The following is a 27,980-nucleotide window of genomic DNA, read 5'->3' as shown; positions in this document are numbered from 1 at the left end:
AGTAAATAGAGGGGAGGGCTTAAATGGTCCTCCAAGGTCATTGTCCTCAACATGTATGTGTACTAGGTTTTAGAAAACAGTACATACACATTATGCATTTTAAGTGGAAAAACCAAATATCTTTCATACAACAATATTTTTTATACCATTGAGTTAGAGAAGATATCTTCTTCGGATCTCTTCCACCGTGGTCACTGGATCAAGTGATCTGGACCTTTGAAATTTTATCAAACGGTCAAAAATTATTATAGCTTTTAAGAGGTCAAAACAAGTGGGTCATTGGATGAAATTTCAAATGCTCGGATCACTTGATCCGGTGGCCTTGGTTGAAGAGATCTAGAAATGATCTCTTCTCATTGAGTTAAGCTACACAAAAATTATAATAATAATTTAATATCAAACTATTTATTTATCAAATCAAAGTTGATAGGATAACAACATAAACATCTTGTAATATGTCAAGACAAACTTTATGTTATCATTAATTGTTCAAAACAAATTTTATGTTATCATTTTTAAATTTTTAGAAGAGTGAGAATTTTAAGAGAACCAAAAATAAACCCTGACCCCTACGTATATAGGCCAATCAATATTTTCAAATCGAATAATTTGTATTAAAGATGGTTTTAAATGGCGATAAACGGAAATGGCCCTGAGAAGGTGCATGTCGTGCACCCATACAAGGCTCCTGAATTTTTTAACGTGAATATAATGGCTTAACACAAGTGGTAACTTTATTTAGGAGGACCGATAGTGCATGTAGTGCACCTACATAGATCATCGGACTCTCAATGTCGACTCTCATGATAAAGAGAATAAACAAATATGACTATACCTTTTGTATGATAATATAATGCTTGTTTGAGGGGAACAAGAACTGTCCTCTTTACTAGGAACGAGAGAAATATTATTTTTTTTAATTATTTAGCATGACCGATTGTAATAGGAGTAGACCTATCAATTACATACACGATCCGTTAACCCAACATGAAATGACATAAAAAAATAAGGGTTCAGATTGAAGCTTAACAAGTCAGATTTTTATCAAGTCAACCCATTAATAACATATTGGTTTAGGTCTACTTGTTGGTGTCCGTTTCAACCTATTAAGAGAAAGGTTATTTTGAAATACTCCACAAATTTGAAAATAAAAATCATTTCATAAATCCTTAACATTTAATATTGCGCGGGAATATACTGATGTGCTTTCACTAACCTCTTATTTTTTGGTATGTAATACTTGAAGTCAAGGTTCTAAAAGATGCTAGGCATTAGTCCGATGGCCGGCTAGGGCCTAGACCCTAGGTGGACTAAGTCGATTTAAGTAAATTTATTATATATCATATAAATAAGTGCCTATCTACACTTAGAAAAACTCTACTTGTATTGAAATTTGGGTTTATTATCTTAATAAGTTTATTATTTGACATATAACTTACAACAATATCAGAATTTTCGCTTTAGTATTTTAGTGAATTTAATTGACACACCCCGTCCCGAAGGAGGGCATGCTGGCCGTCACGTGAGAGTGACGTAACCATTTGCACAGTTCGGAAGCTTTAAAAATATACAACTTCTAAAATGAAACACCCGAAGGTGAGTCCTTATTTGGTCCATTCTGTCAGAACACCGTTGAATTTCCTCGTAGTCACCACACCTTTGCAATTCTTGAACCTGGAGGGGCGCAAAACAAAGTTGAGTGGGTCAGCAAAACAATTCTTTTCCAAATCCAAACACTTCTCAAAACTTTGTAACCCCTCGCCGTAAAACAAGTATAATTTCCCAGAAAATAAACATATATACGTATGTACAAATATGCCAAACATGCTCCAAAATATGCCATTCATGCTCGAGAATATGCCACATCAGAATCTCATAATAAATGTAAGTGCTCAAGCATAACTCATAACAATAACATATAATCTGGCAGCCGGGAGTCACCTAACGTGACCTGTACGGCTGCATCTAGAGCTCCACTCTCAACTCAATAACTGAATCTGCACACGAGTCGGAACCACCTAACGTGGTCTGTACGACAAGCTGGGTGTATTATATATATGTATGCTCTAGTGCTACGATCACGTGAAGCTGTGCGATAATCGCGGGTCACCTACAAGTCGGAACCACCTAATGTGGTCTGTACGACAGGCTTGCACCTAACTTGGATCCAAGGCGAGCATGCGGTGCTGGTGAACATACACGTGAAGGCTGTGCCCTGGCCTCGGGCGGGAGCACTAACACCGGGGGTGCAGATTATGAGCTCTCTAATCCTCTCAAACTACTACTGCATAACAACATGAATACCACTTACCTGGCACTTACCTGTGCGTCCACAGCACCAATACACATATATAAATGTATGCCGTTACTAATGCATGTGATGATAATATTTCAATCGTATTCTAAACGTATTTCATACGTATATCAAATGTATTTCAAATGTAGCTTACCTGGGCCTCCTCAGCACCATGCAACAGTATGCATAATTATGGTAATGCACATATTAAAATATGATGCATATATGACAGGATATTTAATTCGTATTTCTTTTAAAATACGTTTCTGGGAAATACGTCAAGCATACGTATATATATATATACTGAAAAATAACTGCCCACTCACTGATCACATCGACGTCTCATAGGTCCCTGAGCCTCCCCTAGATTGGTTACATTCTTCTTCTGTAATATTTTCACCTATACAAACAGTAATCAAATTGACATTATTTAACGCACATACATCAAACATTCGTCCATAACTTTCTCATACGTTGCTCAATTTGGGTGTATGAATATACCACGGTGATCTACACGACGTCACGAACGCGTGACAATTTTCAGAACTCAATTTGGAGCTCTCACGCCCCCCCACGCGCACTGTTCACGCGCTGCCCACGCGCGCGTCTTCTTCCTCGCGTCGCCGGACTGGTTTCGCCGGCGGTGGGTGTTTTGCCGGAATTTCTGGGTAAATTTCAAAGTGTCATAACTTCTTCATTTCTTAACCATTTTCGACGTACTATATATCAAATTGAAGGTATTGACGAGACGAACACATCCATACCTGCCTCGACCCCTAACTCGCCGTGGATTCGCCGGAAACCCCCTCGAAAGCTCCGGCCAACTTTGACCACGATGATCCCGACGTCCAAACTTCTCCAACGAAGTACTCCGAGGCTCCTTGGGACCTCACTAACACATCTACAAGCTTCAAAAGTCCAAAAACTAACTAGATTAATCTTGCATGAACAGTACTCGAATCGGCCAAAGTCGAAACGACGTGAAAACGAATGATTTCTTACCTGAAAATGGTATGGTTGCACTCGTACGAGCTTCACGAGTTCGATGGTGTCCTTAGTTCCTTCGATCCATCAAGGTTTGGGTGATTTGGGTGTCGTCCGTACGTTTTCAGAAGGAAGAAGAAGAAAAGGGAGCTCGGGAGAGAAAGAGAGAGAAGTGACAGAAAAGAGACAGAGAGAGAGGAAAAGAGGGAGGGAATCCCGGGAGAGAAAGAGAGTGTATGAGTGTGTGTGGTCCTACAACACCACACAACACAAAACTACACGTAAAGTAACGAACTAGGGGTAAAATTGTAATTTCAAATGTACGTTTCGATATTTCCGGGACGGGATGTCACATTAATGGTAAGAGATGAAATATGAGATGAAAGTTCAAGTGAGTACAAATCTATAGTACTTTACGGAATATTTTTCGAACCTCGTATGAATTTATAGTGAATTTTAAGAAAAATAACAGTATCAAACACGTGGATGATAAAGTGGGACACATAAGTTAAGCTGGAGGGTGCCACACCAAATCCAAATTCACATTCAACCCATGTTAGCTAGCAAGCTGGGCGGCACAACTTGATTGAACAATAGCAAAAAAAAAAGATGAAAGTTGAGAGGTCGCATGGGGTGGGAACTCTTATTCTTCCTTGATTTCTTCTTCGTCGTTGGAACCAATTGCAGCTCTCCATTCATCCTTTCTTAAGTTTGAAAAACTAGAAAAAAAAAAAATTGATTTCAAATTATAAAATAATCCGACTGAAACACCAAGACCGACTAGGATGCCTAGTCGCCTACCTTGGCCGCCCAACATCGCTTTGGCGCCCGCCAAATTCCTTTTTTCAGGTTTTCTCCGGATTGTGGCTTCATCCTAGTGGTTAACCACCGCCAATGGCGTAGCCACACCATAGGCTACGGTGGGCTGTAGCCTAGGGAGAGTTTGTAGCATATGTGTGTGTGTATATATATATATATGTTAGTGCATAGTCTAATATAATAGACAAAAAAAAAAAAAAAAATACTGCAAGAAGAATTATTGAGTATTTAGCACAACTAGAAATATAAAACTTATCATGGAAATTGTGATGCCATTTTGTTTAAGATTATTCTGCTTTGATTCAACGGGCTTTATATTAGTTTCGATCAATTTTTTTAAGATTGCCTTTACATCTCCTTTCATTGTTTTGATTTGTGCTAGTTGTGTGATTGTAATTGAGACGTCAAGTTTTTTATCTTCTTATTGTGTTTGCATCTAAATATATATAAATTTGATGATTCATTGTAATTTTTGTGGTTTGCAAATGCGAAGCTTGTTGAGTTCATACCAAGTAAATTTTAAGTATACAAATGCAGAAGTTAAACTTAAATTTTTTGTATACAATATGTATGTAGCAAAAACAAATGTATCATTTGATTTTAGGTAATTTTTTTTAGCTAGCCCACCCATAAAAAAATTTCTGGGTCCGCCACTAAATTTTAGAACACTACTTGAAAGACTTGTTTTGAAGTAATATTTATGTGACATATAGATATGTAGTGCAAAATGAAATGATTGTCCTTTGTATTGTTGAATAAAAAAGAACTTGCGAATTCATATGTTAATGTTTAGTATATTCGTATAACCCAAAGTTTTTTCATTTGGTTATTTATTAAGTAGTATTATGTTGTTCGTAATTCGTGCAAACGGGTCAAGTCGAGTTACTTGTCAATTTTAACGGATGGGTTTGGGTTTAAATTTATAAACCCTTTAACCTAATAGGTTTTGACGTGACACTACTTGTTAAAATGATAATTTTGATACAAAAACAATACGAACACGACAAACCGAACTGTTTACCAGATAGAAATCTTACCCTATTAACTTTGTATTTTATTTTCTTACATAATACAATGAAAATATAAAATAGTGTATGAGATTATATAAGGCAAGTGCGTGCCATTAATTTCTTACAACCACCGTTGCATATAATAAATTTTCACAACCTATCTCCAACTCCATAACCACTTTTACAGCCACCTTGCTATTGGACTTTGCGTACATCTTCACCGATTTTTTCAACATTTTCGACAAAATGAGAATGCTAGACTGACTAAATTTGTAGACAAAATTTTGTAAATTAAATGACATGGAAGTTAATGATTAGATTATGACTTACGCGTTAATAAACGGGCTTATTCCTATTGGTGACACATAATTTAATTTGTAAATTTAGTCTATAAATTTAGTCTTCCTAGCATTACCCGACAAAATATACGAATGGAATTAAAAACCTTGCATTTTAGGCACGGCTACGCACACAATAAAGGAACGTAATCATTGTTCCAACTTCGCAACAAAAACTCTCATGTGGCATCGACAAACTACTATATATACACATACCCAAAGCTAAAACTGTGTCAACGTGCAAAGCAGCCAGCTTTATTAGCAAAGAAGACAAAAGATATGGCTACTACTCCCGGAATTCTCACCGACTGGCCATGGACTCCTCTTGGAAGCTTTAAGGTCTCCCCTTCTACAAACCCTAGTTCCCACCCTCTCTCTCTCTATCTCTCTCTCTCTCTCTCGTACCTACAATGCCACACACCGAAAATTTTAAAATGGACCGCCCCATAGTATGAACGAGGTGAATGAACAACTGGTTTGCGAGGCCAATAATGCAATGGCTCTGACTAATCAAGAATCTCGATGCATGCTATGCTCCAGTCCATACTAGAAAACTTTGTTACCCCCACCGTTAAGATTTTTATTGTATATACATTATCGATACATGATATACTTTGATGTACTAATAACTTAAAGTTTGTGATATTGGGGTTTTCAGCATGTGGTCGTGGCTCCTTGGATCATTCATGGTGCATACTCGTATTTCGTTAACGATAAGAAAGATAAAGATTTATCTTATTTCCTCATATTTCCATTTATGCTGTGGAGGTTTCTCCACAACCAGTTATGGATCTCTCTTTCTCGATATCGGACGGCCAAGGGCAATGGCCGGATTGTTGACAAGGGTCTTGAATTCGAGCAAGTTGACAGAGAAAGAAACTGGTACCTATAGAGAACTACATCAGTCGAAAGCGTATTCTTAGCTAAAAGATGCGATGCCTGATTACAATCTCAGAAAGATGTCTTATAACCAATCCATTTAAATTTCTTTAATTATATTTTCTTCTTCTTTTTAATATTTCTTTGGGCAGGGATGATCAAATATTGTTCAATGGAATTCTATTCTATCTGGGGAGCAGACACTTACCTGGGGCTGCAAACCTGCCATATTGGAGGACAGATGGAATTATTCTAACGATTCTACTTCATGCCGGTCCAGTGGAGTTTCTCTACTACTGGCTCCACAGAGCACTTCACCACCATTTCCTATACTCTCGCTACCATTCACATCACCATTCCTCCATTGTCACTGAGCCAATCACTTGTAAGAAAATTATCCAGATACCCCCTCCAGTTAATTAGTAGTATACTTCACTTTCTCTTGGTACGTGAAAGTGTTCATTGCATAACAGATAATATTCTATGGAAGCTGTTATTGGAGAGATTTTTTTAATTATCGGGTATTTAAAGGGTAGTCCGCATGTTATAGTTTAGTGGAGGAAATGATATATCTTTTTATATCCCTTCATTTATTTTATGACATGCGAAATACCCGTTTGAATACCAATCATTTTGAAAAAAATTCTCTAGTTATTAACACTTCAAAATAAGTCTCATTCACTTCATTTTTATTAACAATCAGAAATAGAGGAGAGAAGAGTGCAAGATGGAACCTTTAGACTGTTAATAATATTTTTTGAAATTATAAATTAATTATTTTAATTAACTTATAGTTACTATATATATATATACTAATTTAATAATATCGTTTGTTAAAAAAATTTATATACATACTAGTCTAAGCTCACACATTTCTTGTGTGAAGCAGTTTTCTGCTCTTTTTAAGAAAATACATGGGAGAGAGAAGCCGGAGAGTCATGTAAAAATACAGGGATTGAGAGAAAGAGAGAAAACGTGATAGTGGAAAGAGGTTTATATTTTTATTTTTTTAAATTAGAAATATATTATGAAGATATGTGGGTGAGGGAAGAAATTTTTTTTTTTTGATTTTTGAGAAATTACATTACTATCCATAGTTTTATTTTGTGATATAAGACCAAATTGTCTTTACATCTTTTTTTGGTAGACAAAACGGATTTCGTCAATAGGTAACTAGCATATGCCTGCATGCAAACACTTTGTGTGAGTGTTTTTTATTTTTGTTTTTAAAATGGGAATGAGAAAGGGAGAGAGAGAGAGCGCAGAAGTGAGAGTCATAAGAAGTTTTTGTGTTTTATTTTTTAATATTAGATATTTGCTAAAATCATATGTAGGTGAGACTTAAATAAAAAAACAACCAAAATTTGGTTTTGTGAAATAACATTACTGTCTATAACGTTTTTGTTGAGATAGAAAACTAAATAGTATTTTCACCTTCCTTTAGTTGACAAAGAAGATTTTGTTAATAAGAAGTTTAGATTTAGATGTATGTGAAATGATATAAACGGAAAATTAATGCGAAATGATATAACGGAAATTAATTGTCTTGAACGTATATATTTGTTTGATGTATCGCGCAGCTGTGATTCACCCATTTGCGGAGCACATCTCATATTTCATACTCTTTGCTATACCAATGTTGACAACTATATACACCGGGACATCTTCTATCGTAAGCTTTGCTGGTTATGTAAGTTATATCGACTTTATGAACAACATGGGACATTGCAATTTTGAGCTCATTCCAAAGTGGCTCTTCACCATTTTCCCTCCTCTCAAGTATCTCCTTTACACCCCATCGTAAGTCTCGCTTTACCCTCATTCGCTATTTTTGTACAACTGGTTATAGGGAAAAATTACTCTATATGAGTCTCGGAAACATGCATATGTCATACACATAATTAGTAATAATAAATTTACTCATTTTTATTGAAAATTATTCTGGTCCCGATGTTATTTATTGCTGTTGTAAGAAATTTCGCAAGAAAAAAAAAACCGAAATCGATTCATAACGCAAGAAACAATTATGGAACATATATACACCTGATCACTGATCTCATCCAAGTGCCGTACAAAAATGTCTACGCAAGCAATTTAACGAGTCTCACAACATTCTTAAGCTGTTTGTAGATGAGAAATCATTCGATTAATACTAAATAATATTCAACTTTTCGTTTACTTCATCTCCCAACAATACTGTGAATCTCTAAAGAATTTTCCAAGTAACGTATATTCAAAAGGTACTCTACATGCCACAATATAAGTAAATAATACATTTTTAATGGACATAAAAAGTTATTATTTTCTTCACTTATATTATGACATATAAAGTATTCTTTGATTACCCGTTACTTAGAAAAATATCTTGAGAATTTTTTTTTTTTTGAATTTTTCATTTATTAGATAGAAGAGAAATGCAAAGAAAACTCTTGATAGGCTCCTCATGTTTTTGACACAGTAATTAACGTTAAACTGTAAATACAAAAAATTTATAATTAATCTTTAATTTTAAAAAAAATCTTAACATTTCTGTGCATAGAACTTTGGACATTGCCCAATACATGGGTGGGCGGGCAGGCCATAAATGTCTTTACCTAAAAACAGATTTCTGTCACGGTAAGAGAGCTGTTATAGTCTTATAGCGCATGTTTATTTGACTGTCCACGTTTGAGCTGTTAAGCCTGTTATAGTCTTATTGCGTGTGCAAATGGTTACCACGAATCTTGGTCCAACGACCATCATTATATATGCATCATTTTCTGGGTTTGCATCACTATCATATTATACCTATGATATATCACTATTATTGTTAGCCTTTAGTTATTTATTACTTTATATGAATAATTTCCCCCTTATGCGTTTATATGAGAAGTGCCGACAAGGTATAGTCTTTTAGTTACGAAGACGTGTTGACAATTTTTGTATCGTTTTAGAATAAAGTAAAACAACATAAAATTGTCAATTCACAAACAACTAATCTTAAAACAAACACAAAAGCAATCTTAGACTTAAATAACACAAAAACAATCTTAGACTTAAATATAAATGAGAAAAGAAACCCTAATTCTTATCCTACGGAAAAAAAAAAATCTAATACATAAAATACTAAAATACCTTCGTCATCATTTTTATATATTTTTTAAATATTAATAACAGCTCTTCCTATATTTAATAAAAAAAATTGACATGCATCGTAGGTACCATTCTTTGCACCACACGCATTTCAGGACCAATTACTGTCTCTTCATGCCAATCTACGACTACGTATATGGCACCATGGACAAATCAAGCGATTCACTCTATGATACTTCACTCAAGAGGGAGGAGGAATCGCCAGATGTCCTCCATCTAACCCATCTAACCACACCCGAGTCCATCTTTCATCTACCCCTAGGATTTGCTGCCTTAGCCTCTAGGCCCTACACAAGGACGTGGTACTTGTGGCTGATGTGGCCTGTGACATTGTGGTCTATGATGATAACTTGGATCCACGGCCGTACATTTGTTGTCGACAGGCACCGCTTTGACAAGCTCAGATTACAGACTTGGGCCATTCCCAAGTACAGTTTGCAAGTGAGGCCCCATCCTTAATTTTTACAGACTGGTGTTTCTTCTTGTTATCATCATCATCATCATTCATCATCATCATCATATTTAATGAGATCTGGTTTAATTTGTTATCTGTAAACTTCAGTACTTTATCATCGTGTCGTCATCGTCAGCATATGTAAGGAGATCTAATTTAATTTGTTCTTTGTAAATTTCAGTACTTTATGCAATGGCAAAATGAAGCTATCAATGGTTTGATTGAGGACGCCATACTTGAAGCAGAGGAAAAGGGTGTCAAGGTTTTAAGCCTAGGTCTCTTGAACCAGGTAATTAGAAAAAATTTGGAATATCAAACGTGTTTAGTAAAAAAGCAAAAAAAAATTTAAATAATGATGTTAATGACAGTAAAAAAACAGAAGCATGGTTTACTATGCTTCTAAAAAGGTTTTTTTGTCAAATCATAATAATCACTTTTATTTAATGAAAATTTCAAACGGTAAGTATACCGCCACATATTCTACAAAATTATAATCATTGTTTTTACATTATTCTCTTTGACAATTATTATATCATATTAAATACTATATTTTTTTAGTCATTTAACATATTCACATTATATAAAAGTTTACCAAACACTCAAACATTATTTTTTTTTTAAAAGAACTTTTACAAAAAAAATAAAAAGTTTATGAAACAATCAACAACTTTATTTTATAACTGTTTTTTCTTACAAACACAACAAAAACGATTTTTTTAAAAAGTACAATAATACCAAACTAGTCCTAATCTCCTGTTCAATCTGAAGTTACCAAAATCCTCACTTCCAAATAAATAATAGAATTGGGATGATAACATATCTCAGTGCATTTATATCTATATATAAATAATATTGGTTAATGCATGGTCTATTGAAAAGTATTTGTCTATGTAGTAGGATACTCTAAATTTTAATTCACTGATGGTCCAACCCATATGGTAACGTGATCATGTCTTATACAATGGTGCATTTAAAGAATCTGTCACGTCACCATTAATCTCTGGATTGGAACAAAATTTGTGTGCGATGTGGCATTCTGATTTATATGCATATTATATAAATAAAAATATACACCTAACAGTATTATAATTGAAAATGACATGATTACAGTGAACCCATTTTGTAAATCTCTCGCCTTTAATTAGGACCACATTTATTACTGCGCATTGTATTTATTTCCAATTTTATCCTTTCAAATTTCAAACGGTTGTTTATTTATTTAATTTCCATATATGGATATGAAGGGTGAGGAGTTGAATAGAAATGGCGGTCTCTACGTTCAAAGGCATCCACATCTCAAAATCAAGGTGGTGGATGGAAGTAGCTTGGCTGTGGCAGTAATCTTAGACAGCATTCCAAAAGGGACAACCCAAGTTGTTCTTAGAGGCAAACTCACAAAGGTTGCTTATGCCATTGCCTTTGCTTTGAGCCAGAAGGGTGTCCAGGTAAACATATACATATCACGCGATCATGTTGGCATGTTATGTCTAATCCCTTGTAAGTAAGATCATGTTTCCTCATATCTTCTAACCTGAAGCTCGCCAAATATCTTAGGTAGGTGTGTTATACCAGGCTGAGTATTTGAAGCTCACCAAATCACTAGGCACTGAAAGTAATTTGGTTGTTGCAAAAAGCAATGCCCAAAAGGTATCAACCGTCGCATTTTCCTAATTCTAAATTCTCTTTATCTATTTAAATATCTTTATTTATATTTTGGATAATATTTAAGGAAATTATTGTTGGTACTCCAAAATTCTCAATCTACACTCCAAACTTTCTATATTTAGAAAGAAAAATACACTTGTGAGGAGTGTAGAATGAGATTTTTGAAGTGCCAATAACACTTTCCATATTTAATGCCAATTGATTAATTTGCAGATATGGTTAGTGGGTGATGGAATGATCGAGAAAGAACAGATGAGTGCACCAAGAGGAACATTATTTGTTCCCTTCTCACAATTCCCACCCAAAAAATTGCGCAAGGACTGCTTCTATCACTACACTCCAGCAATGAAGACTCCCACATCTCTTGAGAATGTTCACGCTTGCGAGGTAAAGCTTTATTCACTTATTCATCATTTTTCCCGAAACTCTAAACCCTAAACGCTAAGCCTATCTTTTTTATGCGACGACAGAACTGGTTGCCAAGAAGGGTGATGAGTGCATGGCGAGTAGCAGGAATAGTGCATGCCTTGGAAGGTTGGAAGGAGCATGATTGTGGTTACACCATGTCCAATATCGACAAAGTTTGGCAAGCAAGTCTTGTGCATGGGTTTCAGCCTCTGACGATCAGTACCATTCACACCAAAAATCAGTGATCTGCAGCTTCATATTTAAAAAAATAAATAAAAATATAAAAATAAAAGTTACTTAGTGCACATCTATCTTATAATATTTATTCATGATTATCCCTTGTTTCAGTTGCGTTATAATGTGGTAATGCTGGCTATATTCTATAAACAGCTAGCTAGATGTTATCATTGTATCATATTGTTGTTTATGAGTATTTCTATATTATATAAATGGATATCACTTTGGAACTATTCACCGGGAAAATTTGATCGTTATTGATCTTTTGTTAATACTTGGTGGCTTTAATATACCAAATTATATAATCTCAACTCTTCTTGTTGTCAATCTAAGATCACTACACTTAAATTAGAAAGTAGATAAAACTTGGACTTTTCTCTCCCCTGCGTGAGAGTGCATGCTCCGCTGTGAGATCCGCCGTTGTGCGCGTGGGTTGTGGGTTCGTGCTCTAATGCGAGTTCGCTGTTCCCTTTGGTTTCTGTTTCTTGGATCTTCGTTACTCTGACGGTTGGTGGGTTGCTGTGCGTCTAGTTGGTATTATTGATTATTTGTGGTTAGGGCTCAGGGGGAAGGTAAGGGGAAGTTTAATCTATTGTCGGATCGCTTTTCTTTTTAAGGGGTTATTGTGGATTTATGGTTTGGATCTGATTGAGGGCGATAGGATTTTAAATTTCTTCCCTAGGTTGGGGGGTTGGGGGTTGAAGTGTCTGTTTGGTGCTCCTGGTGGTTGTGTATTTATGGGGAAAAATCCAAGGGGGCGACTAGATCTTATTTATGACATTTATTGGCCCTCCTTAGCTCTGAAGACAGGTGTATTTTCCTTGCTAATCTTGCCTACCAAATTCAGGTATGGTCAAATGGATGCATTTATAGGGATATTAGTTATGCTTTATCTACCAGGCCGACTTGAGGCAAGGATACATAAGGTCATCAGGGTGGTCTGCATGTGCTTTCTGAGGTTCTGTATAGGGAATCGAGGGTACTCTGCGGCTCAGGCTGGGCAAGTCCGGAATCTGGATTACAACTCGATGGCGAATAGTGGGGTGGAGGAGTTTGTGGTCCACTTGAATCAGACTTTGGATTTATTGTCTATGGAGCAGGGAGTCAAATTGGTTGGGAAAGTCCTGACGCATAAACCATTGAATAAATGGGGAGTCAAGAATATTCCTAGATCGGCATGGAAAGACTTGGGTGTGGTTGAAATAAAATGGGTAAGGGAGAATGTCTTCATCATATCGATCAAAGATGAAAACGTGGCCTCAAAAATTCTTGAGCAGGTACCTTGGGCAGTGATGAAAAAGGCGTTCTCTGTCAAGAAATGGCCTCCGGAGCTTGCTCTAGAGGAAATTGAGTTAGAAAATGTACCATTTTGGGTACAGATTCGTGGAATTCCTCTGGGTTTAGCTTCGCTAGATAATATTCAACGCATAACCAAAGAGGCTGGGAAGTTTTTAGCTTTGGAGGATCCCGGCCAAGCTCGTGAATTTTTGCGGGTTTGAATCTTAGTAGATACGGAGAAACCATTATTTAGAGGTTGTTGGATTCGGAGGGACTTAAATCGTGATACCTGGGTTGAATTTCGTTACGAACGGCTCCAAGACTTCTGCTATCAGTGCGGACGTATAGGACATATTAACACAAAATGCAACTTTAAGATGTCTGGTTAAGGGGCGGTGGTGTATGGTAAGTGGACTAAGGCGCCTCCAGTCAGGGATGTGGTAGCACCTGCAAGAGTGGTGTGTTTGGAAATAGGTGAGCGTAGGCAGGCTGGTGCGGTGTGCGGCTTTGGCCTCTCTCCTGCTCAGAACCAAGGAAACAAAAGGGTTTCGACATCGCAAGGGCAAGATATTACTCAGGCCAATGACTCGGGGGAGGCGTCTGCGACTCAAGGACAAGGTCAAAAGAAGTGGCGTAGAATGATGCGAGTTGATGGAGAGGATTTCCCTTCCAGTCCTGTTATGGGCATAACCAAACCAATGGGTGGATGGCAGTCGGGCTCTCTTTAGGATGCCAATGAGGAAATGTCTGCCCAGGCTGCTGCTTCAGTATGGGGTGTTAAAAGAGGGGTAGACTCGCAAGGTATGATGTTGTCTCAAGCTCCACAGAAGAAATTCAAGGGCCCTGGTACGGAGGAGAACAGCCAAGGCAGATTGGCTGAATTATGGATGAGTATGAGCTTTAAGGAAGGGTGTTTGATGGTGGAACAGGCAATTTTTACTGAAGGTGCAATCCAGGATGACCCAAGTGAGACTCACGAGCGGAGGGAGTTATTAGATGAGGGATCAGATGCTGATAAAGGAATGGTGATGGCAAAGAAGGCGGGCAAGATGGCTCGGGGTGGTGGCGACTGGCCTTCAACAGCCGTAGGCCAGCCATGAGTTATATTTTCTGGAACTGTCGTGGGCTAGGGTTGGACACGACAGTTAGGGCTCTTCATGGGCTTATACGCAATAAGAGACCCTCTATGATTTTTTTTTATTTGAGACTAAGATGAAAGATCACATAATTCATAGTGTGAGGATGCATTTGGGCTATATACATGGCTTTAATGTTTCGCCAATTGGAAAGGCTGGAGGTCTGAGTTTGTGGTGGGAGGACAATCTGGAGGTTAATATTATCTTTTCGTCCAAGAATATTATTGATGCTGTTATGAGAACTAAAGGGTAGACCCAGTGGATCCGTATTACTGGTGTGTACGGAACTCCGAACAGAACTGAGAAAAATTTGTTTTGGGGCTGGATGATAAATCACTTTATCCCTATGGATATACCTTAGATATGTGGTGAGGATTTTAATGAGTACATTTGGGATCACGAGAAGTCTGGAAAGGTTAAGTTATTGTACAATAGGCCCAGGTTCTTAGAAGAGTTTATGTCTTCATCACAGTTATTGGACTTGGGGTTCCATGGACTGGCCTTTACTTGGAGAGGTTTGAGAAGTGGGGATTGGGTGGAAGAGCGATTAGATAGGGTCCTTGTTAATGAGCTGTGGCAGGATCTTTGGCCGAATTCTTTTGTTACACATGGAACGGTTTTGGCAGCTGATCATTGCCCAATCATAGCTAATTCTAATATGGATGGGCCGAAAGGTAGGAAGATGTTCAGGTTTGAGGCTTTCTGGGCTAAGGATGAAGAGTGCAAGGATTTGGTGCGAAATTGCTGGGAGTGCCGGCATCAGGGCAATTATGTGCATAAATGGGTGAGAACTTTAAATGAATGTCGTTCTCGTTTAAGTCGGTGGAATAATACTAAATTCAAGGGGCGGGGTCATCAAATTTGAGATCTTATCACCCAGTTAGATGAGCTTCAGCGGGATTGGGGTCTAAACCTTGAAGCAATAAGGAAGAAGTCTCAGTTGCTTGATGAGTTAAGGACGCAAGAAGAAAGCTTTTGGTGTCAGCGTTCTAAGGTTAAATGGTTGAGAGAGGGGGATGCCAACACTCAGTTTTTTCATTCTTCCACTCTTCAAAGGCATAGGAGGAACAAGATTGTGAAGCTTAAGGCTGAGAATGGGAATTGGGTGGAGCGTCCTGATCAGGGTCGTCAATTGGTGGAACATCATTTTGCTTCTGTCTTTAGCTCGGAAGGGGATCGAAATTGGGGATCGCTATTGGACTGTATCAATCCTATGATCTCTAATGATATGAATGAGGCGTTAACTGCGCCGATTACGGATGATGAAATAATCGAAGCAGCTCTGAAAATAGGGGGTTTGAAGGCTCCTAGCCCTGATGGATTCCAAGGGATTTTTTTATCAAACTTATTGGGAGATTGTGAGGGAGGATGTCTCCACTCTAGTCAGAGCTTTGATTCAGGACTCCACTAGCACAGGTACTCTAAATGAGACTCATATTGTTCTGATTCCAAAGGTTCCAAGCCTGGAACATGTAACGCAGTTCAGGCCTATCAGCCTATGCAACTACTCGTACAAAATTCTTTCAAAGATTCTCGTCAATCGCTTGAAAATATTATTGCCAACAATTATTTCTCCTTCTCAGAATGCTTTTGTGGCAGGTAGACAAATTCAGGATAGTATTGGAATTGCCCATGAAATGTTTCATTTTCTAAAAGGGAGGAAAGCAATGAATAGATTTGGGATGGGCATTAAACTTGATATGCAGAAGGCTTATGACAGGGTTGAATGGGATTTTCTGGATGCAGTTATGGAAAAAATGGGTTTCTGTAGTAGGTGGAGATCGCTTATTCGCGGATGTGTTTCTTCAGTGAAGTTTGATGTTCTTCTTAATGGGCAAGCTGGGTCGACTTTTGCTCCCTCACGAGGTCTTCGTCAGGGGGATCCTCTTTCTCCTTATTTATTTATTTTAGTGGGGGAGGTCCTCTCTAGACTGATTCAGGGTGCGGTGGACTAGGGTCGGTTGGATGGTGTAAAGATAGGCGTTTCGGGACCTGTGATCTCGCATCTCTTTTTTGCTGATGATACTCTTTTGTTTTTGCGAGCAGATGAGAAAAACTGCCGGAATTTGAGCAATCTGCTTACTAGATTCTGTGTGGCTTTGGGGCAGAAGGTGAATTTAATGAAATCTAGTGTTTTCTTTGGGGCTAACATTCCGAATGCGATTGCTGCCCACTTGGGGAATACTCTTGGTATGGCTGTGGTTAGCAATCCGGGGACCTATTTGGGGGTTCCTGCTATATGGGGTCGTACGAAAAAGCATGGCCTTGCTTATGTGAAGGGGAGAATAATGGAAAAGATGCAAGGGTGGAAGCAAAGTACGTTATCCCAAGTCAGAAAAGAGGTGTTAATTAAGGCTGTTGTCCAAGCTATTCCGGCTTACCCTATGAGTATTTTCAAATTCCCCACCGTTGTTTGTCATGAGCTGGATGATTTGGTGAGCGGATTCTAGTGGGGTTGCAAGGAGGGAGTCCACAAGATTCATTAGGTTTCAAAGGAAGTTTTGGGTCTTCCTAAAGACATGGGCGGATTAGGTTTTAGAAACTTCCAGGAGTTTAATGATGCTCTGCTAGCTAAACAGTGTTGGCGGTTAATTACTGAACCTGACTCGTTATGGGCTCAGGTTATTAAGGCTCGTTATTTCCCTCATGGCTCGCTTTAGGACGCTAAGAAAGGAGGCCATGCTTCTTGGGCTTGGAGCAGTCTCATCAGTGGTAGGGATCTGATTAGGGAGGGTTCCATTGGCAAATTTTGGGGGGTCAAGAGGTGTGGGTTTGGGTGGATAGGTGGTTGCCGTCTTTGCCCCTTGGACACCCTTTGCCGCTTGGCCCGGTTGCGGTTACTCCAAGCTTGCGGGTTAGTGCGCTTATTTGTCCGGATTCGGGGCGGTGGAACCTTAGCTTCTTGCAACCTTTCATCTCAGTGAGGGATCTGCAAGCTATTAAGATACACCGCTTGGTGATTTAAGTTGCAAGGATCGGCTTGTCTGAGATTTTAGCAAGAATGGATGCTACTCGGTCAAGTCGGGCTATCGGTGGTTGCAAAGTTGATCGATTGAGTTGAAGGATACTCGGCTATCTACTGCTCACTGTGTCCCCAAGGCGTTATGGAAAGTTATTTGGAAGCTTGAGGTGCCTTCTAAGTTGTGCCATTTCCTGTGGCTCACTGTGCACAATTGCCTTCCTACGCGTGCTGCTCTTTTTCGTCGAAAGTTCTCACCATCCACAGCCTGTCCTATTTGCTGCTGCCATGTTGAAACCATTAAGCATCTTTTCCTTTGTTGCTCTTGGGTTGAGCCTATTTGGTTTGGAGGGGCGTTGAATTATAAAGTTGACCGGTCTACTTTTCCTGCTTGGGTGGATTGGCTTCAGGCAGTTTTGTCTCCAGCTTTTTGTAACTCCGCTGATGCCAAGTGGAGGCAATCTTATATTGTTTTTACTTGTTGGTGCATTTGGAAGGCTCGCTGTGATTTTGTGTTCAATAGGGTGCCTATAATTCCTTCTAAAGTCCCGGTTGCTGTCTCTTCCGCTCTGGGTTCTTTTTTAGGTGTGAACGCAGTGTTGGGGCCTTGCAAATTGGGCGGGATTGGACGGGCTGCCCAGGTTTCTCGGTGGTGTGCTCCGGCCTCTCCTTTTTTGAAGATTAATGTGGACGCTAGTTGGTCCAAGGTCTCCAAATTGGGCTTTGTTGGGGTGATTATGCGGGATAAGGATATGAGGTTTGTGGCTGCCGCGCGGTATTCTCTCAGAGCTCCTTCAGCTGCTGCTGTGGAGGCTATGGCGTTCCTGCGTGGGTGTGAGTTGGGAGCTGTTTTAGGTGTTAATTATGTCATTATGGAATCAGACTCACTTGAAGCTATTAATTGTTTGTCTTGTTCTTTGTCTATGGGCAGTTGGGAGTCTTTCCCTGTGTTGGCTCGAGTCAAGCAGCTGGGGGGGGGGGAGTTTCAGAACTGCCGCTAGTCTTGGGTGCCCAGATCAGCTAATGGTGCAACGCATGAAATTGCGTCGGTTGGTTTTTCGGAGATGAGTGATGTTGTTTGGGTTCATCGACCCTCATCTTCGTTGGTCTTTGTTTTGAATAATGATGGTCTGCCTTGTCCACATTAATTTGGTTGTGGTGGTGATTGGGGTGACACTTCCACTTGGTGGAGGGGTCTTTGTGGCCTAACCCTGTTCACTACTTGTATGTTCTCTTGGTGTTTGCCTCTCTGTAGGCTTCTAGTAAAGCATTTCGTTGGCGTTCAAAACAAAAAAAAAAAGTATATAATCTCAACAACTTAGATCATCTTCAAAGGAGATGTAAAAAATGTCACATAGACATAATAGTAACAAATGACATACCATTTACCCCAACCAAGATGTCAAGGATAACATGGAAAAAAAGCTAAGCTGACATGGATAAAGAGATGTTAAATTTGAAGTTGCCTTCCAATTTTGACTTTTACTATTTCCAAAGGCATTCCACTTGTCTTACCTTAAATGCAAGCATTATTAAGTATCATTTTATTATTTTCAAACCAACAATAATCCAACTTTTTTTTATTTATTTATTAAAAACAACATACTGAAGCAATAAATTTTGGCATATCGGGTGGAAGGAAAATCTTGACAATAGATGAAATTGTCAAGTCAACCATCAAATTAAAATTTGACGTAAAGGAATTACATGTGTATGTTGAAATCGAAACCTGTTAGAATTTAGACTCTGATTATCAAAAATATAATTCAAATTATAAGCTATAATTCTTGTATAAAATGAAAGGAAGAAGAAGGAATGATTTCATAGATTCTCATTCATAGATGCTTGAGCATATGAGCACAATATCAGTACAAACATATATAACCATTGGAGGAGAGAGAGAACCAATAAACTCAATCAATCCTAGTTCTCCATTGCAACTAGGCTATGAGCCAATGACAAGTGTACTATTAGCTTATGACCTAATAAAAGAACTCTCCAATAGCATAATTACTTGTGTAAAATCTTTATGGGATTTATATTTCAACACTGTCTTAAAGCTTTTCATATTATTAAAATTTCTCACATTAAATATTTTTGGTTCAGTTTATCTTTATAGCGCTCTCTAAGGATATGACACTCATTCTACCACGTTTACTGCTACCCGACACTTTCGCTCAGAGTTTAACAAACAATTCTACTTCAAAATACATGTTTTTTGTGATATAATGATAGGATTTTTAGTACATGCGCAAATAGGGTTAAAATCACTGAAAAATACTTGCAAGAATAAAAGGAAATTGTAGTATAATTGCTCATGCAAGGTCGTTGTCCCCAAAAATTGTTTGACTAACTTGTAATTAAACTAACTCTCAATTAATTATTAAAACAGACTTTTATAAAAACAAATTGGAGATTTTTGAAGTTTTAAAAGATTAAATTAACAATAAAAGAAATTTAAAAATTTGAAAATAATGTCAGCAAAGAAGAAAAACCTTTTTAGAATTAAAATAATTATGAGTAAGACTAGGGTTTAGCCATCACCGTTAACAATCCTATTCACTTGTATCAACTACTTTTGAATTTCTATATACATGCTTTGAAGGTTAGGTTTTTCTAATGCATATTTTTCTCGTGATGTTTAACCGAAAACGTATATCTAACATGGAATATGTTTGTGATGTTCAAATCAAATATAAATATGTAAGACTCATTAAGCTTTGTGAGGACCATAAAATTGGGCACCAAAAATAAGGGTGCGAACTGAAACAAATACAAGCAAAAAGTAGCTTTGGGCCGAGAAACTATGGCAGCCCAGCACTGAAATTGCTAGTTGCTGCTTTATACAAGGCCTTGCAGCTTCAGGCCGCGGGCTGGGCTTCGGATCATGGCTGCAAGTGGCAGCAGCCGAGAAAGAAGGGGCTAGGTGTGTGGGCTAAAACAGAAGGGAAGCCCAATTGGGCTTGGTCAGTGAAAAAGAAGCAGCCCAAGCTGCTAGTAGGCTGGATGGGCCAAATTTTGAAGCCACCTTTTACTTCAGACAAAAGGAACTTTTTGGGGTTTCCTTGCCAGCAAAGGCTTCGACCATCAATGATCTGTGCAACCGTTCTCTTCAATTTTCAGATTTTAATATTTAGGGTTTTTAGAACCCAAAAAAGAATAAAAATCATGCTTCAATTTTATTTGATTCTTTGACTCACAAATTCCACATAGCAAAAATTGCGTAATGCATCAAACATATATATATAAGCTAAAGAGCCAAAATAGTCCATAAGATTTGCATAATCAATATAAACGGTCCTTGAGATTGAAAATCAATAGAAATAGTCCCTGATATTGTCTACCATCCATGATTTTGGTCATTTCGTTAAAAATTCTTTGGGCAATTTTCAAAGCTTTGTAGCTCAATCATTTCTTAACCAAATTCGACCCATAATATATCAAAATGAAGATAGTAAAGTGTAAAACAAGATTATACCTATTTGGAAGCACAATGGTATGGTTGAAAAATAGCATGAAAGGTGACTAGTCTGCGGGAAAACTTGCCGGAAACTAGGTAACCTTTAAACGTTCATGACTTCTTCAATACTCAACGAAATAGAGTGATTCAAAATTGAAAATCACACTTCTCAACAAGACGAAGATAATGGTACCTTTCTTGATGGCTAACTCATCGTGGTGTGGCCGGAAAAGTCACGAAAGTGCCTAACCATTTTCGAGTTAACCACTTTAGAGCCATTTTCCAGCCAAACCATGGCGATTTAGTATTGATAAAGGTACCATTCTCTTCTTCTCGTCAAGAAGTATGATTTTTGTTTTTGAATCACTCAATTTCGTTGAGTATAGATGAAGTTATGAACGTTTAAAGTTTACCCAGTTTCCTGTGAGTTTTCCAGTTTTTCCGCGGACCAGTCACCTTTCAGGTTATTTTCCGGCCATCTCCGGCAACCATTGGGCTTCCAAATAGGTATAATCTTGTTCAATACTTTCTTATCTTCATTTTGATATATTATGGATCGAATTTGGTTAAGAATCGATTGAGTTACGAAGTTTTGAAAATTGCCCAAAGAGTTTAAAACGGAAGGACCAAAATCATAGATGTTGGACAATCTCAGGGACCATTTCTATTGATTATGCAAATCTTAGAGATCATTTTGGCTATTTAGCCTATATATATAAGTGAAGGATCGGTTTGATAACTATATGCATGAGTGATAGAGGGGACATAGATAGCGGGACGAACTGATGAAGGACAGTGGACAAAAAGTAAAAGGTAAAAATAGTTTTAAAACATATCCTAAGATATGGATGAGACCCTTTTTGCCTTGGCATAAATCCCCTCATATATCCTACATTGTGCCCTCCTAAACGAGAAAAATTTTGGTGTGATCAGAACATTAGATAGTATATCACATGTTATTATGTAAGTGGAGGGATAATTGAAAAAAAAAATAATAAAAATTCCCTCCATTTATATAATGATATGTGGTGTACTACTCCGAATTCCAAGTACATTGAAAAATTTCTCCTCCAAAACAGATTTGACAATTTTATATAATCTCAAACGTTGTTAGGTAACCTGAAACAATATATTGTTGCTACCAAATGCTAACTGCATTTTCTCTTTAATTTTCCATTCTTCCTCTCTTGCATGAACTCTCATAACCGGTGGTGGAGTCACGATTTTACATGAGGAGTGGCCTGACATAAATGTTTTTAAAAAAAGAGACTTGGTTCCTAGGGTTTGTGCGGTTGGCCTTGAGGGAGATATTTAAAGTTTTAGTCCGCCCTAGTTTGGGATGACGCTTTCTTTTATGAAATTTTGGAGACAAAGAGTGATTGCTAGGGTTCTTGAAGATTTTTTTTTATTCCTTTTATTCTTAATAATATTTTCTATGATTTCAGTTATCACTATGCGTAACTAATTCTTTTGCTAGGGTTAGGCCATAAGCCTTAGCAAGAATATGTAATTTTATTAATTTGCTTATGAATGGATGTATGCTTGCTTTGAATTATTAATCACTGTGATTAAAACTATCTATATATTTTAGTGATTGATCACCATTAGGGTATTTAGACAAGTAATTTGATGCAATTTTTGTTGGAACATCGCCCTGAAATTTAGGAGGGCTTCTTGTGATTAGTAATTGTAAGTTCACTTAAGGCGAGCATCATCCTTCTTAAGGGTTGCATGGTTTTTCAAAGGGTTTTCACGAAGCGTGGTGACTCTTGCATGTTTATATTTGATCTGAACATCACAGATGGATTGCATGCCAGATATACGTTTTTGCTTGAACATCACAAGGAAAATATGCATTAGGAAAACCTAACCTTCAAAGCATGGATGTGGAAATTCATAAGTAATTGATACAATTGTATAGGATTGTGACGGTGATGGCTAAACCCTAGTCTTTCCCGAAATTGATTTTAATTAAAAAACCTTTTTATGTTTGCTGCCTTTATTTTCTATCTTCTAGGTTTCTTTAAATTGTTAATTCAATATTTTCAAACTCAAAAATAAAAAATCTTTGATAAAATTCTATTTTAATAGTTAATTAAGAGTTGATTTCATTATGAATTAGTCAAACAATCTTTGGGGACAACAACCTTACATGAGCAATTACCTCGTATTCTTGCAAGTATTTTTAGTGATTTTAACCCTACTTTTGCTTGTGGTAAAAATCCTACTTGAGTAGTTAATCAAAATTAAAGAGGTTTAAGATAAAGTAACCTTCCAATATCAAGTCGTTGAAAAATGCGGGAGACTATATTTGTAGACCACATAGTGTGGTGGTTAATGATTGGATTTCTTCCTTAATGATTTAAAGAAGTAGTTCAACCATTAACGCTTGAAAAATGAGAAGAATGGATTGGGAATTTGGGGAATAAAATATATGAAATTTTAAAAATTTAGTGAAAGGTTAATGAGAACAGAGAGATTTACAAACCTTAATGTTGTTGTGGGTTGGAAATTTGGAGGACAAAATATATGAAATTTCCATAAGGGAAAAAGGAAAAGCTCAAAGTTTATTATTTTTTTAGTTGCCATTGTAAAAGAATATTTTTTTTTATAAAACCAAACTAGACATTAGATGTTAATTTTAAGAGTTATTGATTTGTTTATAGAATAAGAGTTAAATTTAGTTCTAGGATGAGTGTTTTAGGGAATGAAAAGAAAAAAATACCTCTTGTTTCAATTATCAGTGAATAAAATTTAAGAGTTTTGTGTAACTAAAAGAAGTACAATAATGAGATTATAAAAAAATAAATTTAGTTTTAGGATGAGTTTTGTTGGGATTGAAAAGATAAAAAAAGACCTCTTGTTTCAATTATCCATCAATAATATTTAAGAGTTTTGTGCAACTAAAAGAAGTACAAAACTAAGATTTATATATATATATATATATATATATATATATATATATATAACACTAAATATTTATAAAAGTTGAAAGAGTGAGGGTAAGCTTAGGCATATGCTAGGCTTATAGTGCCTCTGCCTCTGCACATAACCCATTCATGTTCAAAAAAATTAAGAGAAATTGTTTTACATATTTAATTAATATGACATCATTTTAGGGTAGTATGGTTGGACGTGGGGAAAATAGTCGACTTTCACCAGATGGCCAAGAGAAACTCTGGTGAATGGAATACCAGTGATATATATACAACACTTTTTATTTTGGTCAAATTATTAACGATTTATCAACTGTAAGGTACTATGGTTTTGTAGTATCAACAGCATATGTTCATTTATCATTTAAAAAAAAAAAAAAAAAAAATCTTATCATCACTTAATATTATGATCTTGCAGTATTTCTTTTCACTTGTAATTAAGATTATTTAGGTTCGAATCTCATAAATGACAAGTTCAAAACCGATTTACTCCCCTACCTCTTAGTGTAAATATCTCATTGTGTGTGTGTGTGTGTATATATATATATAATAATAAATCCTACTGCCGAACTATTATTTAGCAAGGTTCTAAATGACGCTAGGCGCTAGTCGGGAGACGGGTTCAGGCCTAGCGCCTAGGCGGCTAGGCAGCTAGGCAGCTAGGCGGGGTCTAGGTGGGCACCTAGGTGGATTTAATTAAATCTATTATATTTTATGTAAATAAGTGTCTATTTATATTTAAAATAAATATAATTTCACCATAAACTACAAAATAGAATGACATATATATTATGAGTTATTGGAACATAATGAAAACATGGAAAGAAAAAAAAAAGCATATAATGTGTGTTCATTTAAGTATCCAACAAATCCCTTACAATCTATTAAAAAAAAAAAAATGCAAAATAAAAGTTATCTATTTTTTGTTTGAGTCACAACCTATAAGGGTCTTAGCGGGTTAGGCGGGAGCCTCAGTAGGTCTAGATGTCATTTCTTAATTTTCAAATGCCTAGCCATTAATCGGGCCGGTGACCAACCGACTAGCCTAGGCAGGGTCTAGGCGGCACTAGATGGAGATTTTTAGAACAATGTTATTTAGCCATGACAAATCCACGCAGGCTGTCATTGCACTAGGACCGAAATCCAAAATATTAATGTCACATCCCTAAATGAGATGTATTCACAGGTCATGCACAAGTGTATACTCAATAGAGTACCACCATGGTCATGACAGCAATGACATTAGCCATGCAGTGGCCCGTGGGACAGCTCATAACAACTACCACCATTGCTCCCCGCAACGCTGCAGCAATAACCACCTTAGAAGAAGGCCATGAGGCAGCCACATCTATAATCTAGGAGAAAATTTCAAAGGAAGTTGCAACAGGCATGGCGTCCAGGAGATGACCCAACCTTCCAAAACCAAACTTACCACTTGCTGGAGTCACCTGTAGCACAAGAGGGCAACCCACTGCCTCCAGCCGCTAGCGCAACAGCGAAGCCCAGTGCCATAAGGCCAACGGAGAAATCCTACAACAGCTTCAGTGATGCGACTTAAGCTATAAGGCTCAGCCAAGCCATAAGCTGGCCGATGTCCAAAAAACAGGCCTTTAGAGTAGGCCTAGGTGCTGGCCCATTCAGAAACCCATGAGATCAGCAGCGGGCCTAAGCCTCAACAAGCAGGAAGCCCATTTCAGAAAATCCCAGAGCGTACCCACAGACCTAGGTGCTTCAGCTGGCAGCCACGCAGGTCAGCCCGACCCAGGGACCTGGATCTGCACTTTTTTTATGCCCAAACCAATTCTGATTGGACTGGTTGGTCCATTGGCGAACCCAAAAAAGAATCAGCGACCATTTTAGTAGTTTTTTGGCGATCTAAATTCATTTACGATGTTGTTAACCTGTTTTTATGTAGATTTAGCTCGTTGAAGCTCAAAATTCTTACCTGACGTCCATTACACTTCCAACACTCATGGAGATGTACTGGCAGATTACGAACTTGACCAACGCCTTCGCGTAGCAATCCACTTTGGCAAACCCACTCCTTAAGCACATCAACAAGCAGCGCACTCTTGACGAGGTGTCCCAAAGTAAGTCGGAATGTGATGACAATATTCTTTCCAAAGGCATCCCGACAAGCAGCCGCTCAACCAGCTATAAACCGGCATTCAGGCAGCGTGCACTCCATTATCAGTCCACGCATAAACATTTTCTCCCACCTTAGTGCACTGATAGACCATCTCTCTAAAAGGCTAGAAGATGAGTGCACATCCACGGTTGGGTCTACATTCTTACAAACACTCAAGACCCGAATCCAACACAGTGCTCACTCATAACATGGCTTGCAGGGAGTTCCTTCCACCTTATACCAGAGTAGGCAGTACATGGAACATGAAGAAATTCGAGGATACTCAAGCTCAAGCTCAATTGGCACTCAATGTCTAGTGCAGTCACGAGCAACCCGCTCGCTAGCCAAAGACAAACCATGTATAACGCAGTCGCGACACAGACAAGCAGATTATTGAGAGAAGCAGCACAGACTTACAAACCACCATTGGAGGCAATCAAGGCTTCATCACTATAATGGAAGTATATTCAGAAGGAAGTAAAAATGCTCAAGCTCAAGTTCAATTCCATTCTACGACCAAGTGTAACCACAAGCAACAAGCTCGCCAACAAAAAACGAACGACGTGTATTTCAACTGCGACACGAACGAGTAGGACACAAGAAAAGCAACACAGATCTATAAGTCACTCGTGGGGGCAATAGAAGGTTCTACTACCTCAACAAATGAAGATCTAGAAGGAAGTAGCGCATTGAAACCACCGACGAGACACTCCATAACTGTGCTAAGAGGTTTAAGATGGAGAAGGCTAATATTGTTGGACATGACAATACAACAAACAACCCAACATTTAAAAAGCAGACCATAAGTAGTCCAGCAACAAGAACAAACCGATATGCAAGTGTATGGATCATTCTTCAATGATGATGCCCTAGTGATAACTGTCCAACTAGCATACGCCATAGTCAACAAAATGATAGTGGACAATGGAAACACAGTTAACCTCCTCAGCCTTTAGTGATTCAGAAGATGGGTCTAGAGAGCACGATCAGACACCGAACCGAGGTAATCACTAGATTGAACAGTCACACCTCGATTGCCATCGACTACATAACACTCGATATTAGAACACCACTAGTTGTCTCTAAGTAGATGTTCACGATAGTCAGAGTTTTGTAACCCTATAACAGGATTCTAGGTTAACCCTGGCTAGTGAAACTGGGTGTCATAACCTCTATTGAGTACTAGAAAATTAGATTTTGCATCCTTAGAGGATAAGTCAGAGAGATCAAGTCAGACCAAGTTGCATCCCTACGATGCACTGTGCAAGTTCTGAAGACGTCAAATAAGAAGTCATTTATCCCAGTAGAAGCCATCAAGGTGCAGAAGGACGACCCAACAACTAAATAACAATCAAAGCAGGCAGGGCAAGAAGATGGAGTCCAGGACGATCCTCTGGTAGATGAGTCAAGATAGGAACATGAAGAAGACGCAAGCACATTTTTCTTGACCCTAAGCAATTGTCAAACCACATCAACAATTTGGCAGAGGCATTCAACATCCTAAAGGAGTACAAAATGAAGCTTAACTTCGCTAAGTGCACATCTAAAGTAGATCTAAGCGATCCAGGATATCAAGTCCCCCACTACTTTAAAGGAGATCCAAGGTCTGACCAGATGAGCAGCTATACTTAACTATTTTCCCTTGCGATTCACCGACAATTGAAATCCCATTTTTCAAGGCAGTTAAGAATGAGAAGTAAGACGAATAAGATGATAAGTGCGAGAAGGTACGCTAGGGGTAGACAAACAATAAAAGGACATACCAGCCCAACCTATAGAAAAGTTCCTCTAACCACCAGGCATCGGAAACAGGTATTGTCCACGTCACCTCAAGAGATTCTACATAGGAACAACCCAACAC

General features: G+C 37.8%; 2 protein-coding genes across 2 annotated transcripts; both read left to right on the top strand.

The window, feature by feature from the left end:
* Positions 1-5,636: 5,636 nt before the first annotated feature.
* Positions 5,637-12,459, top strand: LOC137734750 (very-long-chain aldehyde decarbonylase CER1-like). The gene is made up of 10 exons (XM_068474027.1): positions 5,637-5,786; positions 6,106-6,329; positions 6,479-6,711; positions 7,907-8,126; positions 9,524-9,899; positions 10,094-10,201; positions 11,157-11,357; positions 11,467-11,559; positions 11,791-11,964; positions 12,048-12,459. Exons 1-10 carry the CDS (start codon positions 5,727-5,729, stop codon positions 12,228-12,230), a joined length of 1,872 nt encoding a protein of 623 aa, XP_068330128.1. The 5' UTR covers positions 5,637-5,726; the 3' UTR covers positions 12,231-12,459.
* Positions 12,460-16,303: 3,844 nt separating this feature from the next.
* On the top strand, positions 16,304-18,596 carry LOC137734194 (uncharacterized). The gene is made up of 3 exons (XM_068473501.1): positions 16,304-16,577; positions 16,683-17,071; positions 17,700-18,596. Exons 1-3 carry the CDS (start codon positions 16,304-16,306, stop codon positions 18,594-18,596), a joined length of 1,560 nt encoding a protein of 519 aa, XP_068329602.1.
* Positions 18,597-27,980: the final 9,384 nt, after the last annotated feature.

This window comes from Pyrus communis, chromosome 5 (assembly GCF_963583255.1).
Source record: "Pyrus communis chromosome 5, drPyrComm1.1, whole genome shotgun sequence".
Classification (NCBI taxonomy): Eukaryota; Viridiplantae; Streptophyta; class Magnoliopsida; order Rosales; family Rosaceae; genus Pyrus; species Pyrus communis.
Note: the sequence above shows the minus strand (reverse complement) of the source record. Positions and strands in the feature narration are given on the sequence as shown.

Coding starts and splice junctions, on each gene's coding strand:
- LOC137734750 (XM_068474027.1), top strand. CDS start 5,727: ATGGCTACTACTCCCGGAATTCTCACCGACTGGCCATGGACTCCTCTT. Junction 6,712..7,906: donor TGTCACTGAGCCAATCACTT/GTAAGAAAATTA, acceptor TGTATCGCGCAG/CTGTGATTCACCCATTTGCG. Junction 11,965..12,047: donor AGAATGTTCACGCTTGCGAG/GTAAAGCTTTAT, acceptor ATGCGACGACAG/AACTGGTTGCCAAGAAGGGT.
- LOC137734194 (XM_068473501.1), top strand. CDS start 16,304: ATGAATAGATTTGGGATGGGCATTAAACTTGATATGCAGAAGGCTTAT. Junction 16,578..16,682: donor CCTCTCTAGACTGATTCAGG/GTGCGGTGGACT, acceptor TTTTGCGAGCAG/ATGAGAAAAACTGCCGGAAT. Junction 17,072..17,699: donor GTCATGAGCTGGATGATTTG/GTGAGCGGATTC, acceptor ATTGAGTTGAAG/GATACTCGGCTATCTACTGC.